The sequence below is a fragment of the Morus notabilis genome, unplaced genomic scaffold (genome assembly GCF_000414095.1).
Source record: "Morus notabilis unplaced genomic scaffold, ASM41409v2 Scaffold99, whole genome shotgun sequence".
Taxonomy (NCBI): Eukaryota; Viridiplantae; Streptophyta; class Magnoliopsida; order Rosales; family Moraceae; genus Morus; species Morus notabilis.
In genome coordinates this window covers 134,869-150,435 of record NW_010362482.1, presented here as the reverse complement: position 1 = coordinate 150,435, position 15,567 = coordinate 134,869, and the positions used below count along the sequence as shown (strand labels likewise).

General features: G+C 36.4%; 2 protein-coding genes across 2 annotated transcripts; both read left to right on the top strand.

Annotated features, from left to right (window-relative positions):
• The first annotated feature begins 3,302 nt into the window (after positions 1-3,302).
• LOC21410216 (vinorine synthase) lies at positions 3,303-4,914 on the top strand. Its single transcript, XM_010101994.2, has one exon. The coding sequence runs from the start codon at positions 3,467-3,469 to the stop codon at positions 4,850-4,852; it is 1,386 nt and encodes a 461-aa protein (XP_010100296.1). The 5' UTR covers positions 3,303-3,466; the 3' UTR covers positions 4,853-4,914.
• Positions 4,915-8,005: 3,091 nt separating this feature from the next.
• LOC21410215 (vinorine synthase) lies at positions 8,006-9,479 on the top strand. The gene has a single exon (XM_010101993.2). It carries the CDS (start codon positions 8,034-8,036, stop codon positions 9,420-9,422), a length of 1,389 nt encoding a protein of 462 aa, XP_010100295.1. The 5' UTR covers positions 8,006-8,033; the 3' UTR covers positions 9,423-9,479.
• The last annotated feature ends 6,088 nt before the right edge of the window (positions 9,480-15,567 follow it).

Here is a 15,567-nt window from a genome sequence, read left to right as displayed (position 1 = left end):
AGTTTAGAATTCGAGTTTTTCTACAGTAAAAAGCTCTCACAAACAATCACATCTAACTTTTTTGTTACAGTAAAAAATTCTCATATAAAGTCACATCTCAACTCAAATTCTAAACTCGAATCAGCGAAGTGAACGGGCCAATTAATTTAATTAATCTTTTGATCACAAAAGAACGTCGGAATGTTATAAAAGTACTATTTTCAACGTGGCATAATTTCATGCGCCGACATAATTTCACACTTACAATAAGTTAGTCACGTCGGTCGATTCGACACCGATTGTTGTCTACCGCATTGGTTTTAGATAGCGTGGAAACTGGAAATTCCTCCTTTTTGTAGTGAGAACTCAGAGAAGAATATGTATATTATTGTACCTGTGAGTAATTAATTGGCAATAATTAAGATCGCTAGTAATAATTAGTCTATTCATTATTAGTATTGGTGATACATAATTGTGAGACTTAGCTATAAATATCCTTACATATTCAATTTTAAGCGTGCACACAACCGGCAGTACGCAATTAATTGGTTATAATCAGTACTGTACTTTATTTTCTTATTCGTAAGTAAATTTTTAATCATCTCAGTAGTCATATGCACAATCTAATTATTCTCTAAATATTCAGATTCTTAAATATATAGATATTAAAACTGCATATGCCCTAGTTTCTTTTCTTAATTGTCTGTTGGTGAAGAGAGTTATTTTCTGAGAACTACTACAAGCTTTCATCCGCAAATAGAGGGGGCCTGCTTTTGTTTCTCATGCACTCATTCGAATAAAATATTTTCAAAACAAAGCTCAGAAAAAGATCGGCTCCTAGTAAATACCTGGCACTTGCCGGCCAATGGAGGAAAAATCTTGAATATTTTTCAACTCGCCTGCTCCAGCTTTATGTTCACAAAGTACTTGGTTGCCTGCTCCGGCGGCCATGACATATTGTTGGGAGTTTTTATTTTTATTTTTTTTATTTTTTATTTTTTTTTATGATAAAGCGTCTCTACTAATAATGTATGTTTATTAATATTACAATCAATTAAAATCACATAAAAAAGTATACCGTGGTTCAAATATAGTCATATTGGTGAGATATTTTTTCATTCCCAGGTAAAATTTTCTATCTTGATATTTTTATTGTGATTGGTTCAATTGATCTTAGATGTGCAATGAAAGCGATCGACCACCATAAGTTGCCTCCTCCAAAGATAGGTTGATGGCGTAAAAAAGAGCTACAAAGGTCCACTTGCACAAGAAAATGAACAACCACCCACTAGCAGATAAAAAAGATTAATTCATATGCAAACATCAGATATATATTTTGAAGATACGAATTATATATGAGGGTAGGCTCGTGATCATCCACTGATCATAATTGCGTTGACTATAAGTAGAGCATATCACTTTCAAACTTAGGCGTTGTGCTCGACAGCCCATTATATAAAGCAAATTCAATGTCCAGCATGATCATATATATATATATATATATATATATGCCGAGTGTACATTCCACTTGCAAACTCCAATATCAGATCATTTGCTTCGCTTTTACGCAGTATGAACATTAATCTTTGAGCAAATTTTGGATCATAAGACCCTTGGAAATCAGAAGCGCAAATATTGCGATACTTGAATTTGACTTGAAGTTCCACTATAATAAGATCACCGTCAAGGTAGCTAGGTATTAGTAATCCTTTGATGTAGTACTGGCTTTTCTATTCCGAAACCAAATTATAATCTCAACAAGAATAAAATAAAATAAACAAAGAAAACGTCTCCATCCAAGGAGGGAATCATGATCATGAAAGCTTACGGATGAGTTTAACAAGATCAAGCCTTGAGTAAATTTGAATGCCATCGCGTCAAAAATACAATAAAGAACTAAAATTTAATACACACACACACACACACATATATATATATATGTGTGTGTGTGTGTGTGTGTGTGTGTGGAATCTTAATGAATACATTGTCTAGAGAAAACAGCGTCAAGATAAGTACTACAAGTGATTGATGATTAACCATAAGATTCGTATTGAATCTTTGACAAGAAGCTGCTTCAATGACTTCCACAAGGACTAATAATTACGGCATTTTTAGTACTCATTCCTAAATTAGTTTTATGGTTTGAATAATAATAATAATAATAATAATAACAATAGTGAAAATTGAAGCTTTGAAGCGGGTAACATACCATAAATCAACAACCATATACTTGTTCAAACCGAGATGGAAATTCTTATTTGTGGTTCTTCAAAAAAATTGGCAGATTTTAATATCTTAAGGAAAAAAAAAATTTCAGAGAAGGATTTTAAATGAGAAAATCTTAAAATTTCTTGCAAGTTTGTTTTTTTTCTTCTTCTTTTGTTTCCCTATCATTTAATTTTGGTTTTCGGTTTTTTTTTTAAAGTTTTGTAAGACGGTGTTTCCTTTGTTTCTAATAAGGTTTTTGCTCATTAAAAAACACAATATTAAAGAAATGAGAAGGCACAAAATATGGTTCTCTTCCCCCTTCTACAATTAGAGACATGGTCTTCAATTGTTTCTTCATTCTCCTTCCCTCTTTCACAAAATATGTTTCTCTTGCCCCCGAAAAGGTGAATTCTATACTCTTGAGAATATTGATTCGCATAACACACGTGCTTTTCTGTTAAAAAATTAGACAGCCATTATCAATTTTATCCGGTTTGCACTAAATTAAGATTTTGAGGACTTAATGTGAAAATTAAAAGCTGCAAGGTCGACGAACTTGGTTCTAGGAGACGAGAAACAGTACTCATGATGACGCGGTATTATCTTTTTTCTTTAATCTATGACTTGCTTTTATTTTCTTATTATTATTTTATACTCGGACAAAGTCTACCATAACATTACACGTCCAAATGGCGAAAAATAAAATAAAAAATCCTGTAGTGATGAACCATATATATAAATTGTAGGATGTTGGTATCTATTATTATCAATTAGCTTGAATTATTTAGATTAGGACACCCAAAGATGTCACAACTCTCTGTCTGCATATGCTACAATGATCATTACTATATTGCTAATTCTATATCCGAAGACTGATTATTTTTAATCTTATCAGACAAGTGGATAATGTTTATAGGCATACCGCCAAAGACTTTCCCGTTCCTTCTTATGGCTAAAAATACCGTAACATTTGTCATAATATTACGAACATGATGAGGGATAAGTCAAAGTAGGTAAAGGATTATCATTTCACGCGTCCAAATCGCACTGGACATCATTCAGGATTTAGTGGATCACAACAAGAGCTTTTCTATTTTGCTTATAATTTCCTTCTTGACCTTGTACTATATATGTTTCACTAACTTTGTCACAATAACGTTATATAACTCTCAATACACACACACACACACACACACACACGCATAAATACCATCATCACCACCACTACCAACAACTTGCTCTACTTTGTACTCGTAAGCTTAAAGTTAAGAATTAGCCAATGGAAGTTGAAGTAACCTCCAACAAGATTATCAAACCTTCTTCTCCAACTCCGGAAAATCTCCGCCGTTACAAGCTCTCTTTCCTTGATCAATTATCACCCAAAGCCTATGGTCCTTTGCTTTACTACTATGCCTTAAATGACCATACCATAAATGAGCCAAATTATATTTCGAAGATATCCAACAAGCTTAAGAAATCTTTGTCCCAAGCCTTAACCCTCTACTATCCACTCGCCGGACGATTTATAGACGACCGTTTCCTCGACTGCAATGACGATGGAGTTCCCTACTTTGAAGCTCGAGTGAAGACCAAACTTTCCGACGTGCACGAGAATTGGATCCCATGTGAACTCAACAAGCTTCTTCCATTTGAACTCGACGAAATCGCTGAATTGCCCCTCGGCGTCCAACTCAATGTCTTTGAATGCGGGGGAATCGCCATTGGCATTTGCCTTTCCCATAGGCTTGAAGACGCTTTGTCATGTCTAGTGTTCGTCAAAAGTTGGATGGCCATTGCTCGAGGTGAGAATGACACTGTTGCGCGTCCTGAATTCATCTCCGGAGATCTCTTCCCGCCGAGGAATATGGGCGGGCATGATCCTACCCTCGCCATCAAAAAGAACATGTGCACTACAAACATAACAAAGAGGTTTGTGTTCGAGGCTCGAAAGATTGAGGCTCTTAGGTCAAAGTACGAGGAAACAAAAAGGGAAGAAGGAATAATAAAAAATCATAACGTCGTCTGGAAGCGGCCACGGCTTTCGCGCATTTCAGCCCTCTCCGCTTTCCTATGGAGCCGTTACATGGCTGCAACAAAGTCACTCGAAGCCGAAGCTGGAAAAAACTATGTCATTCTCCACCCGGTGAACATTCGTCCAAGATGTGATCCGCCGTTGGGTGAACATTCTTTCGGAAACTACTACACCACCGCCGCAACAGTCGGAACCATTACAAGTACTTGTACTGGGGATGAATACTGTTACGGCCTGGCGAGGAAGATAGGAGAAGAGATAAGAAAGATTGATAAGGAATTTGTGAAAAACAATATTCAAGAAACGGGAGATGAGTTGGTGGAGATTATCAAGAAAGAAACGGAAAGACTCATCAAAGGAGAGGTGATTGGGGTAGTCATAACAAGTTTGTGCAGATTTCCTCTCTATGAAGCTGACTTTGGATATGGTAAGCCGACATGGGTGAGTTCAGCTGCCAGGGGTTTTATTAACCTATTTGCTTTTATGGACAACAAAGCTGGCGATGGAATAGAGGCTTATATCTGCTTGAATGCAGATGATATGGCCAAACTTGAAGTTGACAAAGAATTTCTTGCCTTTGTGTCTCCAGATGTGGCTGCTCTTGATGAGTTCACCATTCTCAATGGAGCGTGAGTTTGAAAACTAGAAAAAATGTCCCCCGTGTGTGTTTTGATCAGTTTTTTTTTTTTTTTTTTTTTTTTTTAAGTTTTTAGTAATTTATTTGCTTTGGTGTTATTATCTTTTAAGTTTCCTTTCTTTTATTTTTTATTTTATTTTTGTTGAGATTATGTGATGATAATAAGAGGCTTCCTTACTTCAAGTTTTGATGAAAGTGTACTTATAGTTTAGGGCAACCTCTTTCCAGCTAATACACTCGTGGTTTTTCTTTTTATTAACATACAGTTTATGCCTTTTTTTTCCTAAGGAAAAAAAGAAGTTTTTGGCATCCGAGAACTTAACACATTTCAGCAAATTTGACACCCACAAAATTTGTCTCATCTTACATCAATTGTTCACTTAACATCAATCTCTCCCACCCTTTTTATGCTTAATTATAACATTCTTTGTGTGAACAATAATGGTAAAAAAGGAAAATTATTGGAAGATAATGTCTATGGACTTTTTTTCCTTTTTCTTCGTCTTTTTTGTTTTTTTTGTTTTTTTTGTTCTTTTTCGGTGTGGGCATTGGTCATTGAATTCACACTAATTAAGTAACACTGTTGGTTGTTCCCATGCTTGATAATTGCCTAATCGTAAAATTGAGATAATTGAGTAATGTACTATGCTTTAAGTGGAGAAAAGTGCTGTACTAGATGTCACTTCATTTTCTTAAGTGGAGAAAAGAGAGAGTTGCACCAATTACTTGCACGCCACGTTAGATACTTTTTCTTTCTATAATAAACAGATCGCCATCTCTATATATAACACTGCATGTGGGGCAAATGGCCATAAGCTAGCTATATTCTTTCGAATAGTACATTACTACGAAGTTCTCTAGTTGCTCGGATTGGTTAATTATAAGTTATAATCTACAATTCCCAGAGAAATATGAAGAATGTTCTATGTGTGTGTGTATATATTATGTATGTATGTATACATATGTATGAATGTATGTATGAAGGTTGAAAAATTGAAATGATCTCCTCAGAGGTCATCAAATCCCATATCTACTACAACCCCACATGACAAACGCCATTATCTAGCTCTCTTTCCTCCCCCAACTTGCATCTTCATCCTTCTTGCCGCAGGGATATGTGTGTGTGTGGTGATACGGGTAATGACCTCTCAATATATGCCATGAAAAAACCAAAAATGACGCGTTAAGATTTAGGAACAAATTAAATTGGGAGAAAACTACAGACTAGAATCCCGATTATTAAAAAAAAAAAAAGGAAATAACCAGTACTACTTAAGACGACAACAAAATATGTTCAGCCGTTAATCTTAATTTGAAACTGTGAAACAATATAGGTCTCGTTCATTTCACCGATTCGAATTTTCAGTTTTAAGTTTTTACAGTTAAAAACTCTCAGAAAATGTCACATTTAACTATTTCTGATACAGTTGAAAGTTCTAAAAAAATGTCACATCTCAACTCGAATTGAAAACTCGAATCTGCGAAGCGAACGATGCTATAATCTAGATTCCTATTTAAAATCTCACTCATGTCCATTAAGGCAATTAGTTAAGCTAAACCAAAAAGCTTAGTCCTTTGTTTTAATTTTCTTGCACCCAAGGCAAAGAAAATCTTATAAAAAATTAAAAATTTATAAACTACTATTAATTGTGGCATTATAAGTGACCTCAAGAAATAGAGACTGTAGCCAATAATAATAAAGGTAGTCAATTGCCACCCTCCGTCTACTTTTCCCACTCTCTTTTTAATAAATTATTTATTACTGAGTTATCCATCAATAAAATGACTTCAAAAGACAAAAGGAATTAAAAAAAGAAAACTCATCAGACGCCTCACCTCAAAAAAAAAAAAAAATCCATTTTAAAAATTATTCTGCAATTTGTGCTTTACTATTATTATTATTATTATTATTATTATTATTATTATTATTATATTTTTGTAAGAAAAGAGAAACAATGGATTCCAAGATATGGAAGGAACATCCGCACAAAAATATACGCGTTTCTTTTTTTTTTTTCCTTCAAATATTTTTGTTATTTTTTTTAATTCAATTCTTGTTTTTTATATTAAAATTTACTTCTTTTTTTATGGGATAAAATAGATTTCGGACGTTGCTACTAAAATATTGGGGTGACAATAGATCCACCCAAATAATAATACTAATAACAACAATAATAGTTATGATGGTGACAATGATATCATCTTATTACTCTGTCTACTTCAAATTTTCCAACTCATCTTATTTCACCGTTTATTTTCTATGGAAAATGCAAAATTATAAATAATTAACCCCTTTTTAAAAAATGGCGGCGCCAATGGATAATATCAATGTGTGAGAATATAAAGTTTTTATTGATTCACCTCCTAATAATTTAATATAAAATTTTTATTGATTCACCTCCTAATAATTTAAAATTTAAATTTTTATTGATTAACCTCTTAAAAATTTAAATTTTTAAAAAAATTAACAAAACTATCATGATATCATAATAGGAGATTAAGAGTTCAAACTTTTTACAGATTTTTATTTCTTTAAAAATTGTCATCACGTGTTGTTGTATCAATATGTTTCAGTATCTTATTATATTAAGCTTTCTAATTAATATTTACTCATATGTTTGCTCATTGTTCCACCTTATAGGCATTAAGAGAAAGACATTAATTAAGAGAAGTGTTAGTAATTAAAAACTATCAGGAGCGATACATTTTCTGCACATACATTCTTTCCATTAGCTAGGTCAATGTACGTCAATTAGCGTGGTCTTATGTATGTGTAGTGTGTGAATACATACATATATATACATACATATATATATATATATATTAATCTTCAACGAGTTCATCAAACCCGTGTTGCTTCTTATCGCAAAGTAACTTGTGTAATACTACGAAGATAAGGGATAAGTGGAAGTAGGTAAGGAATGTAGACACGGGTTATTATTACACACGTCCAAATCGCAATAGACATCAGCAGAGGACGTATAACACAACTTTTTTAATCTTTGCTTATAATTATTTCCTTCTTGACCTTTGTCGGACAAACTTTATCACAATAACGTACACTCTTAATATAAGAAACAAGCATATATGTACTTATAAATATTACCATCATCACCAACAACCAGCTACTTCACTTTTTACCTGTTAGCTTAAACTTAAGCGTGAGAGTTGAGACCAATGGAAGTTGAAGCAATCTCCAACGAGATCGTCAAACCCTCTTCTCAAACTCCGGAAAATCTCCGCCGTTACAAGCTCTCTTTCCTTGATCAACTATCACCCAAAGCCTATAGTCCTTTCATTTACTACTATGAATTAGCAGACCATAACACTAATGAGCCAAATTATATCTCGGAGATATCCAACAAGCTTAAGAAATCTTTGTCCCAAGCCTTAACCCTTTACTATCCACTGGCCGGACGATTTATAGACGACCATTTCCTCGACTGCAACGACGATGGAGTTCCCTACTTTGAAGCTCGAGTACTTTACACCGAACTCTCCAGCGTGCTCGAGAATCCGATCCCATGTGAACTCAACAAGCTTCTTCCACTCGAACTCGACGAAATAGCTGAATCTCCCCTCGGCGTCCAACTCAATGTCTTCGAATGCGGAGGAATCGCCATTGGCCTTTGCTTTTCCCACAGACTTGAGGACGCTTTGTCATGTCTAGTGTTCGTCCGAAGTTGGATGGCCATTGCTCGCGGAGAGAATGACGTTGTCATGCAACCTGAATTTATCTCAGGAGATCTTTTCCCGACGAGGAATATGCGCGGGTATGATCCTACATTCTCCATCAAAAAGAATATGTGCACTACAAACATAACAAAGAGGTTTGTGTTCGATGCTCGGAAGATTGAGGCTCTCAGGGCAAAGTACGAGGAAAGAAAAAGTGAGGAAGGAATAATAAACAATCAAAACGTCCGAAATTGGCGCCTTTCACGCATTACCGTGGTGTCCACTTTCCTATGGAGCCGTTTCATGGCTGCAACAAAGTCACTTAAATCCGAAGCTGGAAAAAACTATGTCATTCTTCACCCGGTGAACATCCGTACAAGATGTGATCCACCATTGGGAGAACATTCATTCGGAAACTACTACACCACCGCCGCAACAGTCGGAACCATTACAAGTACTTGTACTGGGGAAGAATACTGTTACGGCCTGGCGGGGAAGATAGGAGAAGAGACAAGAAGGATTGACAAGGAATTTGTGAAAAAAAATATTCAAGAAAAGGGAGATGAGTTGGTGGAGCATATCAAGAAAGATACCGAAAGTTTCATAAAAGAAGAGGTAGTTGGGTTAGTCATAACAAGTTTGTGCAGGTTTCCACTCTATGAGGCTGACTTTGGATATGGTAAGCCCACATGGGTGAGTTCTGCTGCCAGGGGTTTTATTAACCTAATTTCTCTTATTGACAACAGAGCTGAAGATGGAATAGAAGCTTATATTTGCTTGAAGGCGGAAGATATGGCCAAAATTGAAGTTGACAAAGAGTTTCTTGCCTTTGTGTCTCCAAATATGGCTGCTCATGTGAAGACTGCTAAAAAAAAAATGTCCAATAATTAACGCGGGTGTGTTTTGATCAGTTTATCAGTTTAGTTGTTTTGGTTTGATTTTTTTTTTCCCCTGGTTGTGATTATGTAATTATAATAATTTGTGGCTTCCATAAATGCTAAAATTTTCTCTTCTTACATTAATTTTCACTCATATTACATCAGTCTTCCAGCCTTTTTATGTTTAATATTGTTAAGAAACCTTAGCTTACTAAGCAAGCTTTGCAAAGCTTCTAGTATAAGCTTCTGTAGTAAAAACGTACTCTACAAGTTTTCAGTAGCTTTATGTAACTTATGTATAAATAGATAGTTACTGTAGCTTGCTAATTTAATGATTCAGATAATTCATTCAATATACAATATTCTTTCTAAATACATTACGACAGTTTTCTTTACATTACGATTGTAGCTTGTTGATTTAATGATGGAATCCTCTCCGGCAAATCTCTCTCTGGTGATGGAATCCGTTTCTCAGGCGTTCTTTTGTCAGATCCGGTGTTCCTTTGTTAGATCCGGCGTTTCTTTCTTCGTCGATTAACCGAGTAAAGGTGCTCATTCCTCAGGCGTTCTTTTGGTCAGATCCGGTGTTCCTTTGTCAGATCCGGCGTTCTTTTGTCAGATTCGGCTTTCTTGTGTTAGATCCAGAGGTCTTTTGTCAGATCGAGTGTTTCTTTTCATCGATTAACCGAGTACAGGTGTTCTTTTCAGCAATCGCCATGAAAGAAACCTCCACAGCCGTACAAAAGAATATTTCTTCCTTACGATTTACTCCGGTAACCTTCTCACACTCAATTTCTTCGAAGTTAGACAACAATAATTTTTTGGTCTGGCGCAGACAAGTTCTTACTACTGTCCATGGTTATCGCCTTCAAGACTTTCTTTTTAACTCAATAAGATTGCCTCCAAAGTTTCTTTCTCCAGAAGATGAACTTCGTCGTGTGATCAATATCGCGTATCTAGAGTGGGAACAGCAAGATCAACTGATCGTGTCGTGGATGCTAGCCTCCATGTCTGATTCTGTTCTTGCTCAAATGGTCAACTGTGAAACTGCAGCTCAAGTTTGGCACACGGTTGAGGTATACTTTGCCTCACAAATTAGAGCCAAAAAGTCTCAGTTTAAGACTCAATTGCAGAATACACGTAAAGACTCTTTGACTATTAATGAATATCTGCTTCGAATAAGACATTTTGTTGATATGCTTGCTCTAGTAGGTCATGAAATTTCAACTAAGGATCATGTAGATGCAATATTCAATGGTTTACCTCCTAAATATGATATTTTGGAGATCAGTGTGAATTCTAGTTTCAATGAATACACTGTTGAAGAAGTTGAATCTCTAGTTCTTGCTCAAGAAGTTCGTATTGAGAAAGCCTTAAAGTCTAGTGATGGTTTTGGTTCTTCTTCTGGTCCTACATCTGTTAATCTTGCTATGACTAGGACTCAGTCAAATTCTACTCCAAAATTTAGTGGTCCTGGTTTCGGATATCCTTCTTCTGGAACTGCTGGTTTCTTTCCAACATCTCCTGTGTATTTCTCAGGTAATCCTAGACAGGGTCATTTTTCTGGTAATACAAATAACAGGGGCATAGGACGTTTTGGAGGATTTAACAGAGGGCTTTGGAACAACAATAAAGTGCAGTGTCAACTCTGTGGAAAGCAAGGTCATGTTGTTATGCAGTGTTATTACCGTTTTGACAGGTCTTTTGCTGGTCCTTCTCAATTTTCTCATCAGGTTCAAGGCAACCGAGTTCACTGCCAGAGTTCAAACCCAGAGTCTGAAGCCTTTCAGATGGGTGCTATACTCGCTACTCCAGAGGCAGTGCAGAATCCAGCCTGGTATCCACCTGATTCTTCTGACATGGACTGGTATCCTGACTCGGGTGCTACCAACCACTTGACTGCTGATCGTTCAAACCTCATGACCAGTTCAGAATTATCAGGCCTTGATCAGGTGCACATGGGAAATGGTAAGGGGTTACCTATTAAACACATTGGTTCTTCTAGTTTCTCTAGTCCGTTTATTATTTCCAAAACTCTTACTCTTAAACACTTATTACATGTCCCTGAAATTCATAAAAATTTGTTGAGTGTCTCCAAGTTTGCCACTGATAATCATGTTTTCTTTGAGTTTCACCCCACTACTTGTTATGTCAAGGACCTTACTTCCAAGATGGTGCTGCTGGAGGGTCGTCTTAAGGATGGCCTCTATGCATTTGACAACTCGCAGATCCGCCTCCATCTCTAGCCATCTCCTCCAGTTTGTTCTTCACAGACTGTTCAGCCATCTGTTCAGCCATCCTCTTCTTTTTCTAATCTTGTAATTCCTGTTATTCGAGCTTATACTAGCACTGTCAATTCTTATCATTTTGAATTATGGCATAATAGATTAGGACATCCAGCTGACAAAGTTGTACAGCTTGTTCTGAATAATTGTAATATCTCCAACATCAATAAAACTTCACTCTCTACTTGTAAGTCTTGTTGTTTGGGTAAAATTCATAAACTACATTTCTCTCTGTCCCAGACTACTTACCACAAACCTTTACAGTTGGTTCATTCGGATTTATGGGGTCCCTCACCCACTAATTCTTCCAGTGGATATAGATATTACATTCATTTTATTAATGCTTATTCTCGTTTCACCTGGATGTATCTTTTAAGAACAAGGTCAGAAGCTTTACAAGCCTTTATCAATTTCAAAACTTTAGTGGAGAAACAACTTGATTTACCTATTAAGTGTCTACAAACTGACTGGGGAAGGGAGTTTAGAGCCTTTACAGACCTTCTTATTCAACAAGGAATAGAACATAGACATCCTTGTCCACATACCCATGAGCAAAATGGAGTTGCTGAGCGTAAGCATAGACACATTGTTGAAACAGGTCTAACACTCCTTGCTCAAGCCTCTATGCCGTTTAAATACTGGGATGAGGCGTTTCGTACCTCGGTTTTTCTTATAAACAGGCTGCCAACACCTTTACTTCAAAATAGAACTCCTCTGGAAGTGTTATTTCACACAAAATCAGTCTCTTCTCAACTTAAAGTTTTTGGGTGCACTTGTTATCCAAATACTCGACCTTATAACAAGCACAAGTTGCAGTTTAGGTCCACACCTTGTACCTTTATGGGTTATAACATCAAGCATAAAGGTTATAAATGTCTTGATCCATCTGGTAGAATCTATGTCTCTCGGGATATTATATTTGATGAACTCTCATTCCCATTTACCAAAACTAATCCAATCATACCATCCACCTGTGTTGAGCCGAATAATCCTCTCTCATCCACACCACTTGGTGTTCTTCCTTCTTCTTTTCCATCATCTCAGCTTCCTCTTCCAACACCTTCATCATCATCTTCAACTGAATTTTCTCTTTCACCCTTCATACTACCACATAATCAAACTTCTCCCATTGCACCAGAAAATACTACCACTGTGCCAGAACATATGTCTACTGTTTCAGCCTCAAATCAGGACTCATGTGTACCAAGTCAGGAGTGTTTAGAATCCTCAAAACAGTCCAAGCTGCCACTTTCACACTCCATGGTCACACGCTCCAAGAAAGGCATTTTTAAACCTAAAGTATACATGGCAACAAAGGAGCCTAACACTGTTGAAGAGGCTATTGCTGCTTTACACTGGAAACAGGCTATGACTGACGAGTTCCTTGCTCTTTAGAGGAACCACACGTGGAGCCTTGTTCCTTTACCTTCTGGGAGAAAAGCAATTGGTTGCAAGTGGGTTTTTAGAGTAAAGGAAAATCATGATGACAGCATAAACAAATACAAAGCACGACTTGTTGCTAAAAGTTTTCATCAAGTGGCAGGTTTTGATTTCACAGAAACTTTCAGCCCAGTAGTTAAACCTACTACTGTTCGTGTAATGCTCACTCTAGCATTAAGTAGGCAGTGGTGTGTGAGGCAACTTGATGTGAACAATGCCTTCTTAAATGGGGATTTACAGGAGGAAGTGTACATGGATCAACCTGCTGGCTTTGTCGATCAACATCATCCAAGTCTAGTGTATAGGCTGCACAAGTCTCTTTGTGGCTTGAAGCAAGCTCCAAGGGCATGGTTTGACAACTTCACCAGGCGTTACTAAAACTTGGCTTTCGGTCAGCAAGGTCAGATCAATCACTTTTCATTCAAATTACATCACAATGGACTCTTTACATTCTAGTCTATGTGGATGACATTTTAGTCACCGAGAGTGATGAATCAGCTATCTAAGGGTTAATCAACAAGCTTAATGCTGAATTTGCACTCAAAGACCTTAGAAAGATTGACTATTATCTTGGAATACAGGTAACAAGAACCTCTGGAGGACTTCATCTATCGCAGAAAAAATACATCACAGATTTGCTGTGTAGAACCAAGATGCAATAAGCCAAGAGTGCTTCAGCTCCTATGGCCACAGGGCAGAAACTATCTTCTTTTGGAAGCGATCATGTGAGCAATGTTAAGCTATATAGGAGTGTAGTAGGAGCTTTACAGTATGTGACAATCACAAGGCCAACGATCGCATACTGTGTGAACAAGGTGTGTCAATTTATGCAAACACCATTAGAGGCTCATTGGAAAACAGTGAAGAGAATTCTCAAGTATCTGGCTGGCACACTTGACTATGGTCTACACTTGAGACAGTGCGCTACGGATAACCTAGATCTAGTTGCATTTTGTGATGCAGATTGGGCTTCAGATGTTGATGACAGAAGGTCCACCTCAGGGTTTTGTGTATTTCTTGGCTCTAACTTGGTTTGTTGGCAGTCAAAGAAGCAACACACAGTGTCTAGATCATCTACAGAGGTTGAATATCGGAGTTTAGTTAGTGTGGTGGCAGAGATATCTTGGCTGCAATCTCTTCTAAGTGAACTAAATTTTCAGTCACATAAAACACCAGTAATCTGGTGTGACAATCTAAGCACAATTCATCTAGCAGCCAACCCGGTTCTACATGCTAGAACAAAGCATATAGAGTTGGATCTATACTTTGTTCGAGAGAAGGTCATGAGAAAGCAAATAGAAGTCAGACATGTACCAGCCATTGATCAACTGGCAGATGTCTTTACTAAAGCCATTTCAAGCTCAGTGTTTGGTCTTATACGAAACAAACTTAAAGTAGAAGATCTAACTACTTTAAGTTTGAGGGGGGCTGTTAAGAAACCTTAGCTTACTAAACAAGCCTTGCAAAGCTTCTAGTATAAGCTTCTGTAGTAAAAACGTACTCTACAAGTTTTCAGTAGCTTTATGTAACTTATGTATAAATAGATAGTTACTGTAGCTTGTTGATTTAATGATTCAGATAATTCATTCAATATACAATATTCTTTCTAAATACATTATGACAGTTTTCTTTATAAATATTATCAGATGTTTTGTGTGAACAAAAATGATACTCCAGCATAAATAGTGGCCGGAAAAAGGAAAATTATCTGAAGATTATGCAGTAATATCTATGGACTTTTTTTTTTTTTTTTTCCATTTTTGCCTTCATCTATGTTTTTGTTTTTGTTTTTGTTTTTTTTCTTTTTTGTCTAGACACTTTTTTCTTTCTATACAAATTCTGAATTTGGCATCGCTTTATAACACTGCATGTGGCAAATGGCCATAAGCTTCGCCCCATGTACCTGGCATATACATCTTTTCTCGGCCACAGTCAACAACCAAGCTAATTTGTTGTAATTCTTTCGAATACCACAACAAAGTTCTCTAGTTGTTCGGATTGGTTAATTATACGATATAATCTATATTTCCCAAAGAAATACGAAGAATCATTATTCCTCTTATATTTGTTAATTAAATCATAATCAGAACTATGGCCAAATTCTAAAACCATAAACCCAGACCCAGTACGCTTCAATGGGTTGATAACGAAGGGAAGGTGAGAAGGAGACCCATACCCAGTATGCTTCAATGGGTATATAACAATGGGAAAGTGAAAATGGTAGTATGAAAGTTGGGTTTTTGAATTAATTGGATCAGAGGACAAAGAAGAGCTTTTACCGATTTGATGATACTTTAAACAAATCCCTAGAAAATTGAGAATCAAAAACGCTTCCAGCAATTACCTTTTTTAGCTTCAAATTTCCATGAAAGTGATGTGGTGAAGCTCAGAGTTGCCACAACAAATATCTCACCATGAGGTTCAGATTCCATG